The sequence below is a fragment of the Stegodyphus dumicola genome, chromosome 2 (assembly GCF_044657685.1).
Source record: "Stegodyphus dumicola isolate Sdum_Otavi_A_Nest chromosome 2, ASM4465768v1".
NCBI classification, from domain to species: Eukaryota; Metazoa; Arthropoda; class Arachnida; order Araneae; family Eresidae; genus Stegodyphus; species Stegodyphus dumicola.
In genome coordinates, this window is record NC_140769.1 from 229,679,071 (window position 1) to 229,698,764 (window position 19,694).

The 19,694-nt window shown below is 31.2% G+C and overlaps 2 protein-coding genes across 5 annotated transcripts in view; one reads left to right on the forward strand and one right to left on the reverse strand.

Moving 5' to 3' along the window:
- Window positions 1-18,845, forward strand: part of sicily (NADH dehydrogenase (ubiquinone) complex I, assembly factor 6 homolog sicily) — a 217,872-nt gene extending 199,027 nt beyond the window's left edge. For all 4 annotated transcript variants that reach the window (XM_085811871.1, XM_085811870.1, XM_035366242.1 and 1 more), the window contains one exon: window positions 18,655-18,845. In XM_085811871.1, the coding sequence (XP_085667997.1) occupies window positions 18,655-18,783 (129 nt within the window). In that variant the 3' untranslated portion in view covers window positions 18,784-18,845. The remainder of the gene's footprint in view (window positions 1-18,654) is intronic.
- On the reverse strand, window positions 13,073-14,786 carry Scox (Synthesis of cytochrome c oxidase). Its single transcript, XM_035366245.2, has one exon. The coding sequence runs from the start codon at window positions 14,557-14,559 to the stop codon at window positions 13,648-13,650; it is 912 nt and encodes a 303-aa protein (XP_035222136.1). The 5' UTR covers window positions 14,560-14,786; the 3' UTR covers window positions 13,073-13,647.
- Window positions 18,846-19,694: the final 849 nt, after the last annotated feature.

The window sequence follows — 19,694 nt, forward strand, 5'->3', positions numbered from 1 at the left end:
TTCTATTATTTTTATGAATCTAATTTTATTTTTTTATAATATTAAAAAATATGACTGATATTAAATTTATCAAATAATTTGGGTTACAGAATAAAATGCAGTTTAATTCATGTTCAGTTAGTTAAAGATCAACTTTATATAAAATTGTTGCTATATTCTCAATTTCAAAAAGTGAATTGAGCATTGTGTAATGCCACCAAAGGGCACTGAACTTCATTCACCCTGGTGCATGAAAAAAAGGTATGCAGAGGCAATTTGCTTGCACATAACCAAGAGTAGATGTATGCTTTCTAACTGGGGATGCCATTACACTGCCACTGAAAACAATATGATCAGCTGTCAGATTTTGAAAGCAAAATAATCACCAGCTTTCATCAATAGATGGAAACTGGGTGTTCAGCTTGGACAGACTCAGATAAGATGAATTAGTTTTCTGCAGTTTCAAAAGGGATGGATTATGGTCCATTTTTCATTACAGAATCTACCACCACTGTGGTGATCTACTTATACATATTGGGAAACTGACAAATGGGATATTTGAATGAAGTCAGTGGTCATTATTTCGTTCAGAAAAATAATTGATTAGCTCACTATCACAGAGATATGTGAGAATATTTCAAAAATTTGCTCAAAAAGTGAATAGACTACACAAGATAAGGAGAGGACATGTAATGTAATGACCACAGCATTCTCTAGGATCCTAAAAATAAAAAATAAAGAAAAACTCCCCACTTGTGTAATTTGTTTTTATGGCAGTGTGTCAAGGGTACTTATTATTTTTGTCCCTTAGCTTCTCACTAATTTTCAAGGTTTTCACAATCATATAACTGATGTTATGACTTTAGTTGACTGTGATAGACTGGCCCATGTATTGGACAAAATGGATTACTGAATAGACATCTATCAAATCAGCAAAGATAGGCATATTCAGTATTTAGTGTATTTGGAATTTGCATAGTTTATTCATAAAAAAAAAAAGCGATTTTAAGTATGTATTGGTGAATCCTAAGTTTTATGAATTTTATGATTTACTTTTTAGCTATGTGCTTTAAGAATTTATGTGCAAGTTATTCTTTATTTCATTGTTTCTTACCTTTTTTATGCTTTTGTTCAAAATTTTGTTCATTTAAATTATGATTGTGTTAACCATGTAAAGGTTATATTTGGTTATATATGCCTAATAAATTCTATTTAATGATGTATATGGGTTGATGCTTAATAACTATTTACTGCATCCAGAATTACATAGAACTAGTAGTATAGCTGCAGTCATGCCATTGAATATATAACAGAAAAATATCCCACTGATATGAGATACAAATCAAAAACACTGGCCAAATGTTATGTTATTCTTGGGGTCCTATATAGTTATTAGCCACGTTTTCTTAATCTCTTGTGAACATAGCAGTACACAAATGCTGTGCATGTGCCATCCCCCACATGCATGTGCATTTGGACAGAGCAACCTTTTCAAACACACACACATATATATAAACCATTCCAAGGTTGCTTCCTTTATCAAACTTAGGAAAGTAAATATTCTTGTGGAGTGATATGACAAATTTACCCAGACGAAGTGAAAACATTCATGTTCACTTATATGAAACTTCATTTTTGAGCTGTGCATAAAAGATATGCCTTTTATATATTTTCCTTCACTATTGATATGTTTCTGCCCACTTGCAGCTTTTTGATTTAACTTCAATAAAATATTATAACAATTCATTGCTTTATAAAAACTAATTTGAATTATCTATAGTGCTTTAATAAATAATTTTCATGTCATCATATTCATTATCTTGAAAAAAATTATCTAGGGGCTTAAAAAAAGTAGGAGCCTGGATCAAATTTAACCTGGAAAATAGATAATGATATAAATAAAGATCTTCTACACCACTTCTGCCATGTTCTGATACAAGACTGCTGATTTATTAGCATCCATGTGTCCTCTGTATAACTCTTCGAAATCTCTGCAATTATTGATAGTATTCTGGTATCTAATATTTGGTTTCCTCAGTGGCTTCTGTGTTATCGTTTTAAGCTTCTTGATAAAGGAGTATAATAGTAGAGTTACTAGGAGTTGTAATTATCAAGTGATGCTTTGTTAATTATTTATCTTAGTGATCAGTCAATCATCAGAATAGTAAAGCTCAAAATCCCAATACCAAGTGTTTTTGGACAGAGCAAACCTATTCACAATCTTGTAAAATACAACACCTATTAACCTTTTATCAACTTGAAGAGCAGGTACTGCCTAATATACTACAGATGTGCTGCTTTTTGTTATTATTATTTATTTAAACTTTCATGATTCATCCACTGGCATCATCTAAGTCCTGATTTTTAATGAACATATTTATTTATGCACATTGCTTTTAATGAAAATATTTATTTATATACATCTCTGGTTTGTAAGTACAAAATATCCAAAACTTTTGTGTATGGGCATGTAAATAATATAATTTTTTAGACATATATCTTCCAGTGTTTTCCTAAGTCTAGTAATTTTGTTCAACGTTCTACTAAATCTAGTAATTTTGATCCTGTCATATTTCTCAATTAGCAGTCCTGTACTTTTGCTCTTAATATATTTTAATCCTTTAAAGTGTCAGTATGGTGTTACCCCCCCCCAAAAAAAAAAAAAACTTTTGAAATCACAGTTTAATCTGTGTATCTTAGAAAATGAAAGGTCAAATTCCTGATCTTATTCTTTTTTGTTATCAAAATATCCATTTTGATAAATTAGTCACATATTGCAAAATAAAGGCTTCAGTCATGAAAGTGTAAGAAATCAGAAGATTTGATGCAAAAATTTCTTCATAATAAATTCCAATTTTATAAATTATTCACATATTGATGACTGAAGCAATTGTTTTTGCAACTGTGGGTCTCATACATATACTGCTTGTTACAAAAATGTTTTAGATGCAAATATTTATGTTTTGGTGTTTTTAAAGAAATCAATTTTTATAAAAATTACCAAACCTTTCTCCAGTCTCTGTACTTATATACATAAAAACTTTGTATACGTTAGAGTTCTATATGACAAAAATTGACTGAGATATTTGATGTTAAAATCAGATAATCATATTCAGGGGCCATACACAAACTGATAAGTGGAATATTTCAATTAGTAACTAAAAATAAACCATACTTTAGAAAAAGGTTTCTGATGTTAAGAGATTTAATGATGAGCAATCTATGCAGATTATTGTAAAAAATACTGATTATTATAACTATTTTCAAAACAGAGATCTTATTCACAGAATCTTAGAAAATCTCTGTTTTAGAAAACACAGCTTGAGTATTGGTGCATAGTGAACTTGTAATATTATTTGCATTAATTAAACTGGATGTATCTATACCTTAAATATTTTTTTATGATTATCATATTATGATAATTAAGTAAAAAAACTTCATGAGAATGTTAATAATGTATGGTGGCAGACAAAAAAACTGCATCACCTGTGAAAAAGTGTGCAAATAATGTGTTTTACGTAAAGATAATGTTACTACAATAAAATGAAATTGTAGAATTAATCAAATTTTATTAGGATTAATAAGTCATTTATGCTAAATTATTCAGAAAAATGAAAAACAGTAAAAAATGCAATACAAAGTCAGATTCGGACGTCCAGTATCCGAATGACCTCAAAGCCACCACCAAACTTTTCTTAAGGTTTTTTTTTTTTTTTTTTTTTTTTTTTTTTTTTTTTTTTTGTATGCTTTACACATATGCATATGATTTTTTCCCTCATAATAAAACATGTGGAGCGTCTTGATTCTTAACTTCACTTTGCCTCTAAATAAAATACCTCATTATTAAAGAAGCAATCATTTTAGCATAAATTTGTGCAATCAATACTTTGACTCCATAGCTACGTATCTGCTTGCCATGCATCTCAAACCATAACATTCTACATAGAAACATTGTTAATTTTAAATACCAAGTAATATTTTATATCCTTGACACCAACCTGGTGAATCATTATTTATTATATTTGGCTTTATTACATGTTTATCAATACATGACAACTTGTGTAATGACTCATGCAACAATTCTTAAATTTTTTTTTTTTTTTTTTTTTTATGTTAGTAATTAAATAACAAAGAATAAGGTAAACTTCTCTGTTGACATCACGCTTGGCAGTGATTACAGATTTAAGTTAACCCAGGAGCGTGCACGCTCTTTTGAGTTACACGAGCGCGTGCCCTGGGTCCAAAAGACCTGGCTCGTGCTTTTTGAAGAAAAAACTGTTACTCTTCAGGTAAAAGTGCTACATTTATGACAAAATTTGATGCTCAAACTTAAAAAATATACAAACTATAAAAATTAAAATTTTAATTTCCATAATACTTTTTATGAAATAAAATCTTTTTAAAGGAATAAAAAATGTATTATATTAATATAGAATTTATTAGGAATTAATTATATTATCATTCAAGCTATTCAGAAATTATTATTCAGGTTTATCAGGAATATACTGCTTGAAAGAACATCTTCTTCGGGAAGCTTCAAATTTGTCATCAATTGTTATGAATTCACCGACAGTGTAATATTTATGGCAGTTAATAGTGCTAAGAAATTTTGACGAGGAAACATTTAAAGAAATTTTTTCCCATATGCTAAAAATAGATTTTGTTAATGATACTCATAGGCTAAAAGACTACATTTAGTGCTTTTTGAATTAAGAATAACTGATTTATTATTCACATGAATCTAGACCCAGCACCAGAGCTCGTATGGCCGCACAGGGCGGCAGAATCTATGGAAGACACAATTTTTTGAATTTAGGGAGAGTACAGGGACCTAACATTTACAGGCAACAAAAATTTAGAACTTAGATGCTTGTTAGAAAAATTTAGGACCTGCAGATATTGCATCAGGCAGTAAGATATCTAACACTGGCCCTCAATAAGCCTTAAGTATATGCAGGAATTTATATATTCAGGACTTGAATAAGCCTTAAGCATGAGTAAAAAATAGATGTAAGTGTGATAAAAAAACTAAAATAATAGAATTCAAGCTTAATTATCTTAGTGCACGATAGAAGCAAGACTGAATTTAGTGAAACAACTTGTCTTTCATTATCAGTCTCATGACAGCTGATACTGAAGCTGCTGAATTATTTGCAGATAAATTTATTGAACTCACTAACAGTGAAATGTATCTCAAAAAATTTACAATGCTGATGAAACTGGTCTTTTACAGCAATATGTACCGCTAAATACTTAGGCAAACTCCACAGAAAAGGCTCCAACTAATGTCAAAGATTCTAAAGCGAGACTAACGATTTTAGCATGCGCAAATGCTGCAAGAATGCATAAGTGCCAACTTTTCATAATTGGAAAAAAATACACGACATCAAACATTTAAAGCAGTAAAGAGTTTCCCCTTTATATAGCGTGCAAATAAAAGAGCATGGATGACAGAAGCATTAATGAATGTGTGGTTTGAAAATCGTTTCATATCCCTGGCTCAAGTTTCTGAGAAAGAAGTGAAATATAAGCATTTGGAAAATATTTCATTTTTTCTAATGAAGAGCTCTTAACCCTTTGCGACACGCATATCTAAAATATATTTTAATCTTTAAAAAAATGCCTTAGAATAAGTCAGATGGACTTACTTAAGTGTCTTTAAGGCTTGAAAAAAATTCTGCGCTTTTACTTTTTACGTGGGAAGGTGGGATGCCGTTTGTCCCACCATGCAACTAGCACATGTCATATAGCATATTGGTGTATAGCAGGAAAAAAAAAATTATATGTGGAATGAGTAAACAAAATAAAGCGTGCATTCTAAAATATTCATAATAAACACACCAAAATGCATTTTGTACTTATTGCATATATGCATGACTTGTAAAATTTTGCATATATATATTTAATATTTCTAAATTTTAGGAACAAAAGAAAATATTTTCTTGAATATTATTTTAAAATTAAAATTTGATACATGTACATATGATACTAAATAAAATATTAAAATTGGCACTTGATTCAAAAACATTTCATGAAGCTTTGAAAAACATGTTTCATTCTTTTGTAAACATAGAGGCACTTCACATGTTTCACACATCCAAAATGCTTGTTGTTCTTCTTTCGATGTGCTGCAATATGCACATCTTCTCCTGCTCGTTCTCTTTGGCGTATGACTTACATTTTTTAGTCTTTTTTCTGGTTGTACGAACGGGTTTTTAGTTTTTATTTGAACTGGGGATTTCATCTTTCTTTTCAGCTCTTTCTTGCCTGCAAGTGCCATTAGACCTTCTATAACTGAGAGAAGAAAATCTTTCATTGTGTTTACATCATGATCGGGTTCGCAAACAAACTTAAATAGAATAAATGCGTTTACTATATTCGCATCTAAAAAGTAAAAAAAAAAAATCATGTGCCACCATTTCTTGCTTTTGCGGTATGTTTCATATAGTCCTTTCAGTTGATCAATCAGTCGACCTATCCCATGTTCTTATTGTATGAAATAATGCTGTTTGGGCACAGTACTTTTTTTGTCTTTCCATCTCGTTCTTTTCTATTAATTTCTTTCATTTCAGTTGCCTTTTCCAAGCAAGACAGGATAGAAACGGATCTTTTATCCTTCCATTTTATGCAATAAATTGAATCATCGCTAACTGAAAAGTCTATATATTCTCTTGACGTATATTTGTGGGTAGATACTTCCGATTCATATTTACAGTGCCACATGCATAGATGGCAGCCACATGCATAGATGGGTCTGTGCCTTTAAAAAGCGAAACAAATTATAACTACTTCCCTTTCTTCTTCAACAATAACTTCAACCTGAGTTATTCTCTCCTGGATTTCAATTTCATCTGAATCAGAACTGACATCTGAAGCATTTGAGTCACAATCGGATGGCAATTCAGCAAAAAGATTTAAAGCTTCCTGAGTTGTTAATTTTTTTCTACACATTTTAGCACATCAGAGCATACAACGGATGTAAAAGTGTGCGCAATCACGAAAAAAGTAGATGCAAAAAAGAAAAGAAAAAATAATCGTGAGTGCTGCCATCTATTGAGCGGAAATTCAAGTGTGTGGTGGGACAAATTTTAACCCACTTATTTCAACTGCAAAATTAATGTTATAAAATATTTAATCCAATTAAGATTTTTGAAAATAAAATACCTTCAAATATTAAAAAGAATCATACATATCATAAATTGTATACCAAAATTTTTTAAATATTGAAAAATGCGAGATACATGGATATCACTCTTGTGATACTATTTTGAATATTTTTTGCTTATAAACTTAAGCCTTGTTATAGTAGTGACATCTACTGAGAAAAATAATAACTAAAATAGATTATTTTTAAAAGATTAGCAAATTTCTAATGGAAATTGCTAACTGAGAAAATAAATATTAATTAGGTGGGACATATATTGACCCACCATGCCGCAAAGGGTTAAACAACTTTTCACTTTTGGGAATGTGGATTCTTTGTTAAACGGTTCCAAATTTGGCAATTTATCAACATTTTGGATCAGTTTCTGTAGAAAATTTTTAATTCAGAAATCTGGGAATTTTTCAACGATATTATTTTTAAAACATTATAACATTGATCAATTTCATTAAAAGAATGCTAATATATTGAAATTGTATTCAAGAAATAACATTAAAATGAAATATTTTTAGCTTTCGCTATCATATTATAAAGTGACATTACTTTCCATTTTGGTAGCTTATTATACAATATTTTGATTCTCGAAAATAAACAAGTTAATAAATGCATAAACTGTGAACACAATTTACAAAACAATTCTCAGCAGAAATGCTCACCATATACATTAGTGATTTCACGATGATGTCCATGCAATTCATCCATTTGGCCCATAGGAATCTGATTGTTGCACGCTTCTCCAATTTGGAGTGAACATCCAGTTGACACACCATTGATCCACATACAAGATGGAAAACAGAACCAACCTTTCAGTTGGACATCTGAGCAGTTAATGTCCCTTTCTCCACACTGCCCAAGATTACGACATACTGCACACTCTTGCAGTGAGTTAGTGCAACTTAGTTTCTTATCTGCCCTCATACAATATTTTCAGTCTGAAAAATAAACAAGGTAATAAATGCTCTTAGTAAAAACAAAATAGCTATGTAATTAATTTTTTCTTTTTAATATTTTCATGGTAAAAGTTTTTCCCATGTAATTATCTCAATATGCATCAATTTTCTGTATGAAATTAATTTTACACTTTTTCACTCTACCCTCCCCCCTTAAGCATATTTCTGGCTTTTTGCTGTTACAGAATTGGTAGGGGTAATTTTTCTTTAGGATTTAGACACTGCAACTTGGAAACTTTAGAAGGATTTGAAGACAAGATTTATAGACACATGAATCTAGAAGATTCCAGAAAAATGTCTTCATGGTATTAACATGTAATGGATGCATTTTACAAAAAGTCTGTGATGAACTTTTACTTTTTGGTGAATTTTTGGAAGAACAATGAAAACATAATATTTGAATGTTTTACTTCCGATACTAGAAGTCTTTTTCTTAACGTGTTTATTTTCCCTTTGTTTTCTCTACTTTTCAAGCATGGAAAATATCAAAAATACTTCTAATCTTATCACATGAACATGCATTTATAGAAAGGAATTTTTCAATTAATAAAGAAATTGAAAGCTGACAATTTAAAAGATTTATCTTATATCTCTCATTGCATCATCAGTGGTGTAGCTAGGGTGGGGCAAGGGGGGAAATCTGTCCCTACGCGTAGCATCCATGGGATGCTAAATTGATGTTACAGAATTTTAGAATGAAATGTTTTTAATTCTTGGCATACAGAAGGGGGGCACAAAATCTTAAGTTGTCCCCAGGCACTGAAAACCCTAGCTAAGGCTCTGTACATCATATACAGGTCTGGTGTTATGCATTTTCTCACCTCATGCAATGTCTGTGGATCCTAAATTGTGCTGCCTAGTTTTTTCCTAAATTCTAAAATTTTGCCATTTCTAGATTTTGTTGCTCAGCATGTCACTAAATTCTAAAAATTCTGCTACACCAGTTTATTGCTACACACTTATTGGAACCTTAAAATAGATTAACTGGATTAATTACAACTCCAGGAACTCTACACGAGGTTATGACAATAACTGTGTCAGACAGACTTTCACAACTTGCCAGCCATGCCTGCATCAGGCTTTCAGGTTTGTTTTGATCAGCAGGCCTCTCTCTAGGCAAGCAGCAGTGGTGGCAAAAGCCAGTCTTCTGTAATGAATCGTGATTATGATTTTACTTTTCATTTTAACCTATGGCATTTGACATAACATCTACCTGCTATTTACTAAACCTCTGAACTGAGCTAGTAAATGACAAAATGATATATAAAAGAAAAAATCAACATGAAGCTAACTGTTAGTAAATAAAATATCACTAATCTTCTTTCAAATATGTCCAACTATTATAAGGGTAAAATATTTAATGCTACCTGATAAATTTTATGAAGATGATTTTATTCTCAAATTAGTTTTATAATTGCGTTTAATAATAATGCATTCTACTTGTGGACCTATTTTATTCTTAGGAAGGTATCACAAAAGTGAAGTTCAGGCATAGCTAATATCTTGACTGAATTTAATCAGTTCCCATTTGTTGAAGGGTCCTTAAAAGTACTTAATTTCCATATGCAGAAATGTGTACAAACCCTGTAAATATTTATTAGGCATTATTAATAAAACTTAAAATAAGGAGTAAAAGTTAATTTGAAAATTTAAGGTTCAAAATAACTGTTGCAATTCATTGAAGATTATAACAAATATACCAATTTTCAAAACATGGTTACACATGAATTCTGATAAATCTTGGGACAATTGGAATAAAATATTCTAATTTTCTTGCTGGTATACCTAGATATACATCTACTATAAGATGTTGGTAAAAATATCATAAAATTTGGTTTGAAAATTTTTATTTTAAAATACAGATTTAAAAAATAAATCAGAAAAAATGTGCGAATTCTATTTGGACTGAGCCTAAATTTCGAATTCTGAAAGAAGAAAACAAGCAAGCTTATTAAGGAAAAAAAAAAAAAAAAAAAAGATATTAATAAATATATACCAAATTCAATTAAAATTGAAGAACTAAAATTTTGAGACCTAATTTTTCAAAAACTACTTGGGCGATTTTTACGAAACCTGGCACTTTGGCAGGATTTGAGGTATAGGAGCAGTATATGTAGAAAAAGTCAGTATGTCTTTTCAGAAAAAGCCCAATTTTATGTAAAAATACCTATGTAAGAACAAAGATGTATAGAAATCTAATATATATCCTCATTCACATTTTTGAGACATGAAAAACAAAAGTTGAACTTCATAAATTCACCAAATAGAATGGAAGATACAGAACTGCTTTTTTTTTTTACTTGTTGTACTTAGATATGTATACACACACCAGGATTAATTCATTATTTAGTAAACCCTCCATGAGCTGTGATGACAGCCTTGCAGTGGTCCAGTATAGAAGATATCAACTTTTGAATGTAATCTTGGGCAGTTTCATGGAACCAAATCTTAATAATGCTTTCTCGCAGTTTAATCTTAGTAGCAATTTTAGTACCCAATATATGCGAACAATTTTGAATGGAATTCAAATACCAGATTTTGTCAGATAGGCCTGCACCTAAAGGAGAGAAATAAGGGAGGGAGGGAATTATTTTTGTATATCTGTTATGTTGTGGAGATGAAAAACCTGTAAATGAGGCAACTAAATCATGCATAAATAAGTTGATCGTACTTACCAATTTCGCTGTACAACAGAGTGCCGAGTCCTGTTGAAAAATGCAATTTTCAGCAACTTTAAACACTCTTCCAAAAAATTCAGGCATTCAACCCCTAGGATAACCCTTTGGATAAGCATCCTCAGACAATTTGGCTCACTGTGAATTTCACGGTAGACAATATGCAGTTTGGATAATAAACTTCAAAACAAGCTGCTTAGCATCTGATCCATGGTTGGATTTGGATTTATCTAAAAAAATTATAGCTCTATTGAGCCGTTTGCTGTGAAACATGCTTTTTCGCCCAAGAAACTCACTTCTGCAATTTTTTTTTTTTTAATTTTATTTTTATTTTTAAGTAAAGGCTTTTTTCTTGGAGCAATACACATGCAGACTGCATTCTGTGAGGCATATTTAGACAGTTCTTACACTTGAATTAACACTGCAGTCTTTCTCTAATTCAACTTTTAAATCAGCAGCACTTGCTGATTAATTATGGAGAGACCTCCGTTTTAGATATGTCATCAGATTTTGTAGTCACCATCTTTCAGACTGATCTGGCCCTTCTCTCAACATCAGCAGTTTCATGCTCCAATTTAATCGCTCTTGAGATTGTTGATTGATCACAGCCAATTTTTTCAGCGGTCATGCATGTTGAATATTCTTGTTTAGCTAAAGCAACTGCCACACATTTCCCTCCCCTTTGCATCGACTGAGTGTATGGAGCCATTCTTTCATCACTTAAGGAAAGAGACAAATGACCATTTTCCTGTTTAGCCATGCTATTTATAGAAATCGAATGACATGATACTTCAGAATCTGTGTATGGTGCAATATGAATGTGGAATGATCTTATATCTTGCTTTTCAGCAATAAGATAATTTTATATTAACAAAATAATGCATTAATATTACAAAATGTTTTATTTTTCTAGGCGATGGAATTTTTTTTTTGAAGAGGGGAGGGGGTCCGGCACTGTATTTTTAAACTTTGAAAAGATATAACTTATTTGTGTAAAAATTCTCTTGGGATACCAAATGTAACAAAATTATAAATTAAAAGACACAAAAATATCATTGAACAGCATTTAAAAGGAAAAAATCAAACTTAAATTATTCTAATTTATTTACCAACCAAACTTTCAATGCAAATTGAAATTGACCTGAAAATTGCAAATTTTGAATTTAAATATTTTAGTCAATTTCCTGCTAAATGGAAATCAAACTTTTTGCATTTTATTTTTTGATAACGAGTACAAGATTTTCATAAGTATAGGAACAAGAGGACAAGTTGATTTCATAAATTTTACAAAATTAATTTCTTTAAATTTAAATATGCCAAAACATGAATATTTACATCATTTAAAACATTTTTGTCATTGGAAGTATATGCTTACAGCCAATGGTTGCAAAAATAAAAGCTAGGTAAGGACTTTGTTGACATACTCAATGTTATCACAGTTTATAAAATCGAGCTTAGGACACGGGGGGGGGGGATTTGATTGGTATGGATTTTATACACATTTTTATTCACTCTTAGGGCAACTAATATAGATGCATTTTCTGCTTCAGGTAGAATCAATATTAGTTGTCTGTGAAATCAATCACAGTTTATATAAAAATCTCAGCCAATCTATTTTTGTTAACCTTGCTTTATAACGGAAATTAATACTTGAATTGATACCATTTTTTTTTATAAATACTGTGAAATTTTTAATATCAATCCAGATCATTGCAACTCTGAATGAAAACTACTCCATGAACCCAATCCTGACACATATAAGAGCTACTAAAAGAATACCTGGAGGCCCATTTTACAATCGTAATTTATCTTCCTAACGTAATTGCAATTCACCTGTGATTACGTCTTTATAGTTATATAAGCATAAAATAATACAGTTAAATAATGAATTAACAAACTAGACAACCATAGTTAGTACTGGTTCACTGGAGCAGCATATGTGATGTGAACTATGGGTCTCGTGGTGCTGTGCAATAATCTTTAGATAATAAGCCTTTGCATTTTCAGATTCTACTTAAATAACTGCAATTTTTAAAAAGATTAATTTAAAAATAAAATTTAGAAGCTGAATTTAAAAGAACAGTGAGAATGTGAGAGACTGTAAAGGAAAAAAAAGGCAAAATGCTGCACACAGTAGTGTCAAGTTAGTGTACATGTATGTTGAGATGTTTTGAAATGTGCATATCAATGTTATCAGGTAGAAAATACATTGTCAAAAAATGAGGTTCTGATGTATTCATTTATTTATTTTTGTTGTTATATTGGTAACAATAACTGTTTTGGAGTTAGAAAAGATAATAATACAATTCTGTAGAGAAGCAAACTCTTTATATTCATGCAAGCTAGATGAATACAGACAAATGTACTGAACTGAACAATGATACAAACTCTGTGGCTCTTAAACTGGCCCCTTTTTAAGCAGTTCAATATTAGATAATATGGCTACCTTGCTAAAAATACTCATTTACTATTATAAACTAAATATATGACTTCATTAATTTGAGGTTCAGCATATAATAGTTTATTGTTTTATTACCAGAATTATTAATTCAGATTCCAAAATATATCCAAATGCAACTAACCACTGATTTTTTTGGGGGGGGGATATAACTTTCTTATGAAACATAGTATTACAAAACAATTGCTGCATATACCAATTTTCTTACTCACCATGTACATACAATGATGGTATAAAACATGCAGAAAATGAAGCTAAGAAGGAAGCAATTAATGTCAATAGATATTCTGAAAAATAATTGCACTCTTTTTAAATATTTATATTTTGAATATAATTGAAACACAAAATAAGTTAGCAGATTAAATCATGTGAAACTTTTTAATACTTTAAGGTATTAAAAGTTATATAAGTTTAATTATATCTTCAAAACCAACTACCATCTTTTGCTTTCTTATATTTTAGCATCTGCATACTTATAGCATTTGCAACTTGTTCTGCTGTTTTTGTTTGCCCGTAGTAATCCACAAACTCCCCTTCGGGATCTACTAGATAATGTATAATTGTATGATCAACAATATAATCATCATCTACATCTTTTGGACCGGCACTGTAATAAACTCTATAAGCTTTAGTTACTTTGTGAACCTGGTCTTTAGTTCCCGTAAGTCCAACAATCTTAGGTGAAAATTCTTTGATATATTTAGCCACAGCTTCAACAGTATCTCTTTCTGGATCTACTGAAATAAATAAAGGTATAAGTTTAGGTAAATCTTTTGATTTTTCAAGATCTTCAACAACTTCAACCATCTTTTCAATTTCATCAGGACATACGTCAGGACAATGCGTGAATCCAAAATATATCAGTAGCCAATTCCCAAAAAAATCTTCACTCTTGACAGGTTTCCCAGTATGATCAACCATGTCAAATCTCCCACCAATTGCTGCTTTGCCTATTTCTCGTCGTCTTTCTTTCTCTAAAGCAAGTTGTTTTTCTTTTTTAACATACAGCATTCCTGTGAGGAAAATTCCACCAATTCCAAATGTCACAAAAAGTGTTTTCCATGAAATAGGTCCTTTTCCTTTACCATAGTCCTTCTTTTTTGGTATATCATCAACACTGCTCATATTCCTAAAATATTCTAAATTCATTCTGAAATTACTGTTAAAATCCGTCTTTAAATTTCTATTCATCAACTGAAAGCAATAAAATGATTTATTTTTTGCATGCGAAGGGTTAAAACTCGCCATTTTTCTGATACATGGTAAAATTTGTCTTTGGATCGCATATTTTTGTAGAAATTTACTAGGCATTTCAGCAAAGCACAACACAAACATCGTTATACAAAATTGAAAAGCAACCAAACCTGCTAAATTATGGCAAAAATATTTTCCGTAATTAGAGTATTAAAATTCCCAAATACTAATCTTGTTAGAATACTTTTTTTTTTTTTTTTAGCCCGATTAATCGCTGTTACTTTTCATGAATAATACTAAGAACGGATTTCAACTTCAAGTTGACGCTTGCATAACACTCGTGTAAGCAGCCATATTGTTTACGATCGGTCAACGTTAAGTTGAGTCGTAATACTGCTGTTTTCGATCTGATTCGTAATGCATTGTTCAGTATTATCAAACATTTTATTTCACGTTAATATAAAAAAGAAACAGTATTTTGTTTTCGGTATTGTAAAAAAGTTTTAAAATGTGTTTTGTTTTTCAAGCAAAAACATTTTTAAATACTCTGAAACGCGTTTAATGTATTTTTGTTAGTAGTCCATGATCTGCGAAGTAAAATTTGTAAAAACTAATTTTTAATTTTTTCCTTTTCTGTACTTTACTTGCATTAGTATGCGTGTATCCAAGTATGCGTGTGTATCTTTTTAAATGAATGAGGTAATGACAAAATACTAGTATTTGGAATATGGATTAAAAGGTTCATTAAATGCTATGCTCAATATTTGCTGATCCTTGTTCATAGTTGTTTGCTTCGTACTTTTTAGTAAATCTTACGTATTGTATATGCATGCATGTGTAGTTTATAGTATATAACAGGGTATTTCCTTTTATAGCGGTTTTGACAGGACAACAAATCTAACTTTCTGAACTCTGAATTGGTTACTGTAATGACTGTTACATGTCGCTTCAGATTTGTCTGCGACGTCGCTTAGACCTGAGCTGAGAGTTGATTATGCAAAGTGCTTACATAGCATAAACACTTAGACAAACATTATGGTGTACTTAACCTAAGGAGTTACACCATAATGGTGTGTACTGTCATTATGGTGTAATTCTTCTTCTTGAGATTGAGTTTGTAAGGTATCAGGCATCTCTGCTAAATAGCATTTTGTGCCAAACGCACCAAGCCCAATCCTCTCTAGCTCCATTTGTTTAGGTCGCCCACTTTGCTTATAAAGTCTAACAGTCCCTTAATACAGCTCAGCTCTTTAGTATTGAGAATACCTAAAGTAGTCAGCGTTATCAAAAGTTTAAGGTCTGTAGCCTGCTCCTGCGATAAACGTTTTTCAGGATGTCGCTCAATGAGTACGGCATCTTTCGGCAGTCGTCGGGGCTGTATTCTGCTCCATACTTTGAAATTGTCTTTTTTCACCTTTTCCCATGGGTTTTTTTCAACCGAAATACCTTTGGCAATTTTCAGCTTTCGGGCACGTTTCTTTTTATGTTATCTGGACATTCTCTTTTTCATTTTGATTGCAATTTTGAACATAACTGAAAAAATACAGCTTAAAATTTATTCGCTATACTTCCTTACCGGGTAGTCCGTTAACATTCGAAAGTTCAATAATTCACTGATTAATGTAGTTAAAGAGATAAAAACTGACACACATGTTTGAAATATCGGGGGTTTTACTGAAAGTAAAAAAGTGCTTGAAATGGTCATAAAGTTTAAAATAATAAATTTTTATATGCTTAAAAGTTCTTAAGATGGCGCTTCGTATGATAACAAAAGCAATAATTGTCATAACAATTAATTTTTAGCAAAGTCTATGTTCTTTAAAACAAATGTTCAACTTGTTGACCGTCATCCATCAACAATACCTGTAGTCGAGAGACGTGAACAGCACTGTACAGCATATCTGTAGGTATGGTGAGAAATTGCCCTCGGATGTTGTCTTTTAACATCCCTTATGAGGTCGTACGATTGCGGTAGGCTTGCGATTTCAGAAAACCCTACTACCAATAATCACACGAATTAAGATCTGGGGACCTGAGCAACCAATCATACCGGAAGAGGCGGTTCAGCATGTGATTATCACCAAACGATGTGTGCAAGAGATCTTTCATACGTGTAGGAATATGTGGTGGAGCGCCATCTTGCGTAAAAGTCATATCTTCCAACAAGTGTTTATCAGCCAGTCTAAGGATAATGCGATTCTGTAACATAGCACCGCAGCCATCACAGTTTGAATAGCAGAACCATTTTCTTGCAGAAAAAGGTCCGATCACGACTGACGTGATAAACCCACATCACACTGTAACCAACATCCGGAGGTGAGGATAGAAAAGTGACAAAGGGACTGATTCGTTATCTTACTACAGCTCATTTCGTATACTGTTCTCATGTGGCGTCACTGATATCTTCCTGCCCAGCGCCATATGTTGGCCTTTTTTGCATTTTCCCCTTTCAATAAAACCCCATGTCATTTCAAGCATGCATGTCGATTTTTCCTCTCTTCCTATATTATTTCGTGAATTATTGAATTTTCGAATGTTAACGGACTTTAGGGTCATCCGTATATTTCAGGTACTAATTTTTCTATACATATCTCGAGTATATTATTTCACTGAATAAAGTATTGTTTTACAGTGTTAAAAATCTGTCTAATATGATTCAATGATACATGTTATGTGCCTGTATGTTATTTTAATAAGAAATATAACAGTAATTGTCAGTCAGCTTCACAATGTATCCTGACTGCTAATTTCATCAAAATGCCCAGGACACGTTCTTTATATATCTATTTTGAAACTCTCATAACTTTATCAACCAATTGAGTTAATAATAGAGTATAGCCTTTAAACAGATCTAATTGTTTCACATATTTTCCATAGACTTGATAATCTTTCAAATGAAAGCGTTTGTAAACTAATAAATCAAAAGTTGGAATATAACTAATATATTAAATATACTAGCATAATAAATTATAATCGCACATACACATTCTTGATAAAAACTATTTTCCAATCCATAGTACTCTAATCCGTTTCTCTTTTCGGCTAACATGAACCTTAGATCCAAAAGAAGATTTTCTTAACTTACTCTTTAGATTCGGAAACTTATGGAAACTTAGATCCGGATTTTTAGAACTTTTTGAAGTACACTGAGGAACAAAACAGTTAGGATTATCTTTTATGTTATACGCTATTTCCAAAAAATTCTCCTTTATGCTACACGGAAATAAGTTATGAGCATTTGCATCAACAGTTCGTAGATCGTTTTCACTAACAGTACGCCATTTGGGCTGCTATTTTTCTTTTAATGGATTTGCTACTAGAGAGCGAATGCTTCGCTATAATTGCGGCAATTATAATTCGCTAAAATTTATTTTCTCAATGAATATGCTGAATTCAGTATTGTAGACATATTTCATCTTCCAGTTAATTCATCAAGACAAACGTCTAAAACGCTATGTACCTAAGGAAACGTTATCTTCTTGAAGGATTTAGGCTACTGGCTCAATTATCTTCATATATATAGTGAATAACTTTGCACATGAAAAAACTCGCGAAACGTTCTATCAACTATCCCGTTCTCGGAGATATTCATCGTATCAGGTCGAGCCATCAGTGTTTAGCCGTCTATCCATAAATGTTTGTACGTTTTTGGCTGTCTTTCTTTCTCAGCAGGTTAAACCTTCGGTTAATTCAATTGAACAAATTTTGCTTCATCGCCGTTAACCGCATGTTTTTGTGATATAATTTTATTTTACTTGACTGTCATGTATTTAATTATGATGGAATCTAATTATTTTGTTATTATTGTTTTTGTTATTACTTAATCAACGTGTGTTTCTATAATTTAGCTTATGATATATTGCATAATTATTTACAAAGAATGTTAGATATTAAAAACATTCCTCTCTTGCGTTTTTGTGATCTAGTAATCAGCATATCCATCTTGCAGTTAGATCTTGGATTTAATTTCTGGTGAGAATAGGTTGATTCCTCTCGTCTCACGGGAAATATTTTAATATTCTGTGCAAGAGTTACTCTTGTGAAGTGTTTTTTTTTTTCCGTCAGTTTATGAAAACTGACGAACTTTTGCATAAGCATAATTTTCAAGTCTATAATTTGAATCGAGAGACCTACAACTTTGTATATAAAAATTATTAAAATTATATTGCAAAATTTGTGTACCTTTAACTTAGTTACTATTCTTGAAGTCTATGAAAGTATTTCTTTTTCCCATAGGTTGCCATTGCTGCCTATCTGGAAGGTTTGGAAAAGACTAATTTTGATGTATTTCAGCCTAGAAACCAACGAAGAAATAATTTATTACCTCTTGTACTATGGATGTATAAATTTCGGAAGATGTATTAACATTTAAAATATAATAATGTAATGTAATTTAATGCAGACTGTAAATTAATTTGAATGCTGAATACCGTGCCTAGTAGTCATTATTTTCCTGTATTTCTTACCGTGTGTTTCAAATCTGCTACCGTATTGGTCTGAATATGGGATGAATTTGTATTTTTTTAAATGTTTTGCGCGGAATAAGATTGTAAACTAGAACGTTTCTACGTAAAACGTTGTAAGAAACCTTGCTAACGAAAATATATAGAGTTTATTACTCTTCCAAGTTCCCATACTTTTAAAATGACATTTTTATTATTGTTTAAAAAATGGAAGAACAATGTCGTATTGTAATAAATGACGCGCATGTCTCCAGCTTGAATGGCAAGGATCGGGAAAACATTTTCACCCTAAATAAAAATATAATATATGCATATCCAATATAAAAATGTATTTATTCTTCAGAACGTCATAGTTTACTATTTATATTTTTATATTGTTATTCCAAAGTGGTTCAGACGTAGCAAATGAATTCTTTTTTTCATTGTGATGAGGATTATAAAATAAAAATCATGGCAGGTCATAGGATGGAGCTAAGGAGAAAGACTGCTTTTTCGTTCACCTTATCATAGATCTTTTAAGATGTTCTAGAACAAAGGATACTCTATTTAAAACAAAGCTAAATAAATATAATTTTTAACTTTAAAATTTGAGGAACTGATGAGTTTTGTTAATACGCTGTTTAAATTTTAGGCTGCATAATTAAGAACGGTTGCATTAATTTTGAGGGAGAAACAAAGTTTTATATTTCTCCCTCTAATATTAACAGTGCATAATATATTGCAGTGCTTCGTGCGAAATTTCTTATCGAAATGTTACCTTTTTCCCAGAAATAGGTTCTAGAATTTTCTGTGTAAATTAGCCTTAGTAAAACT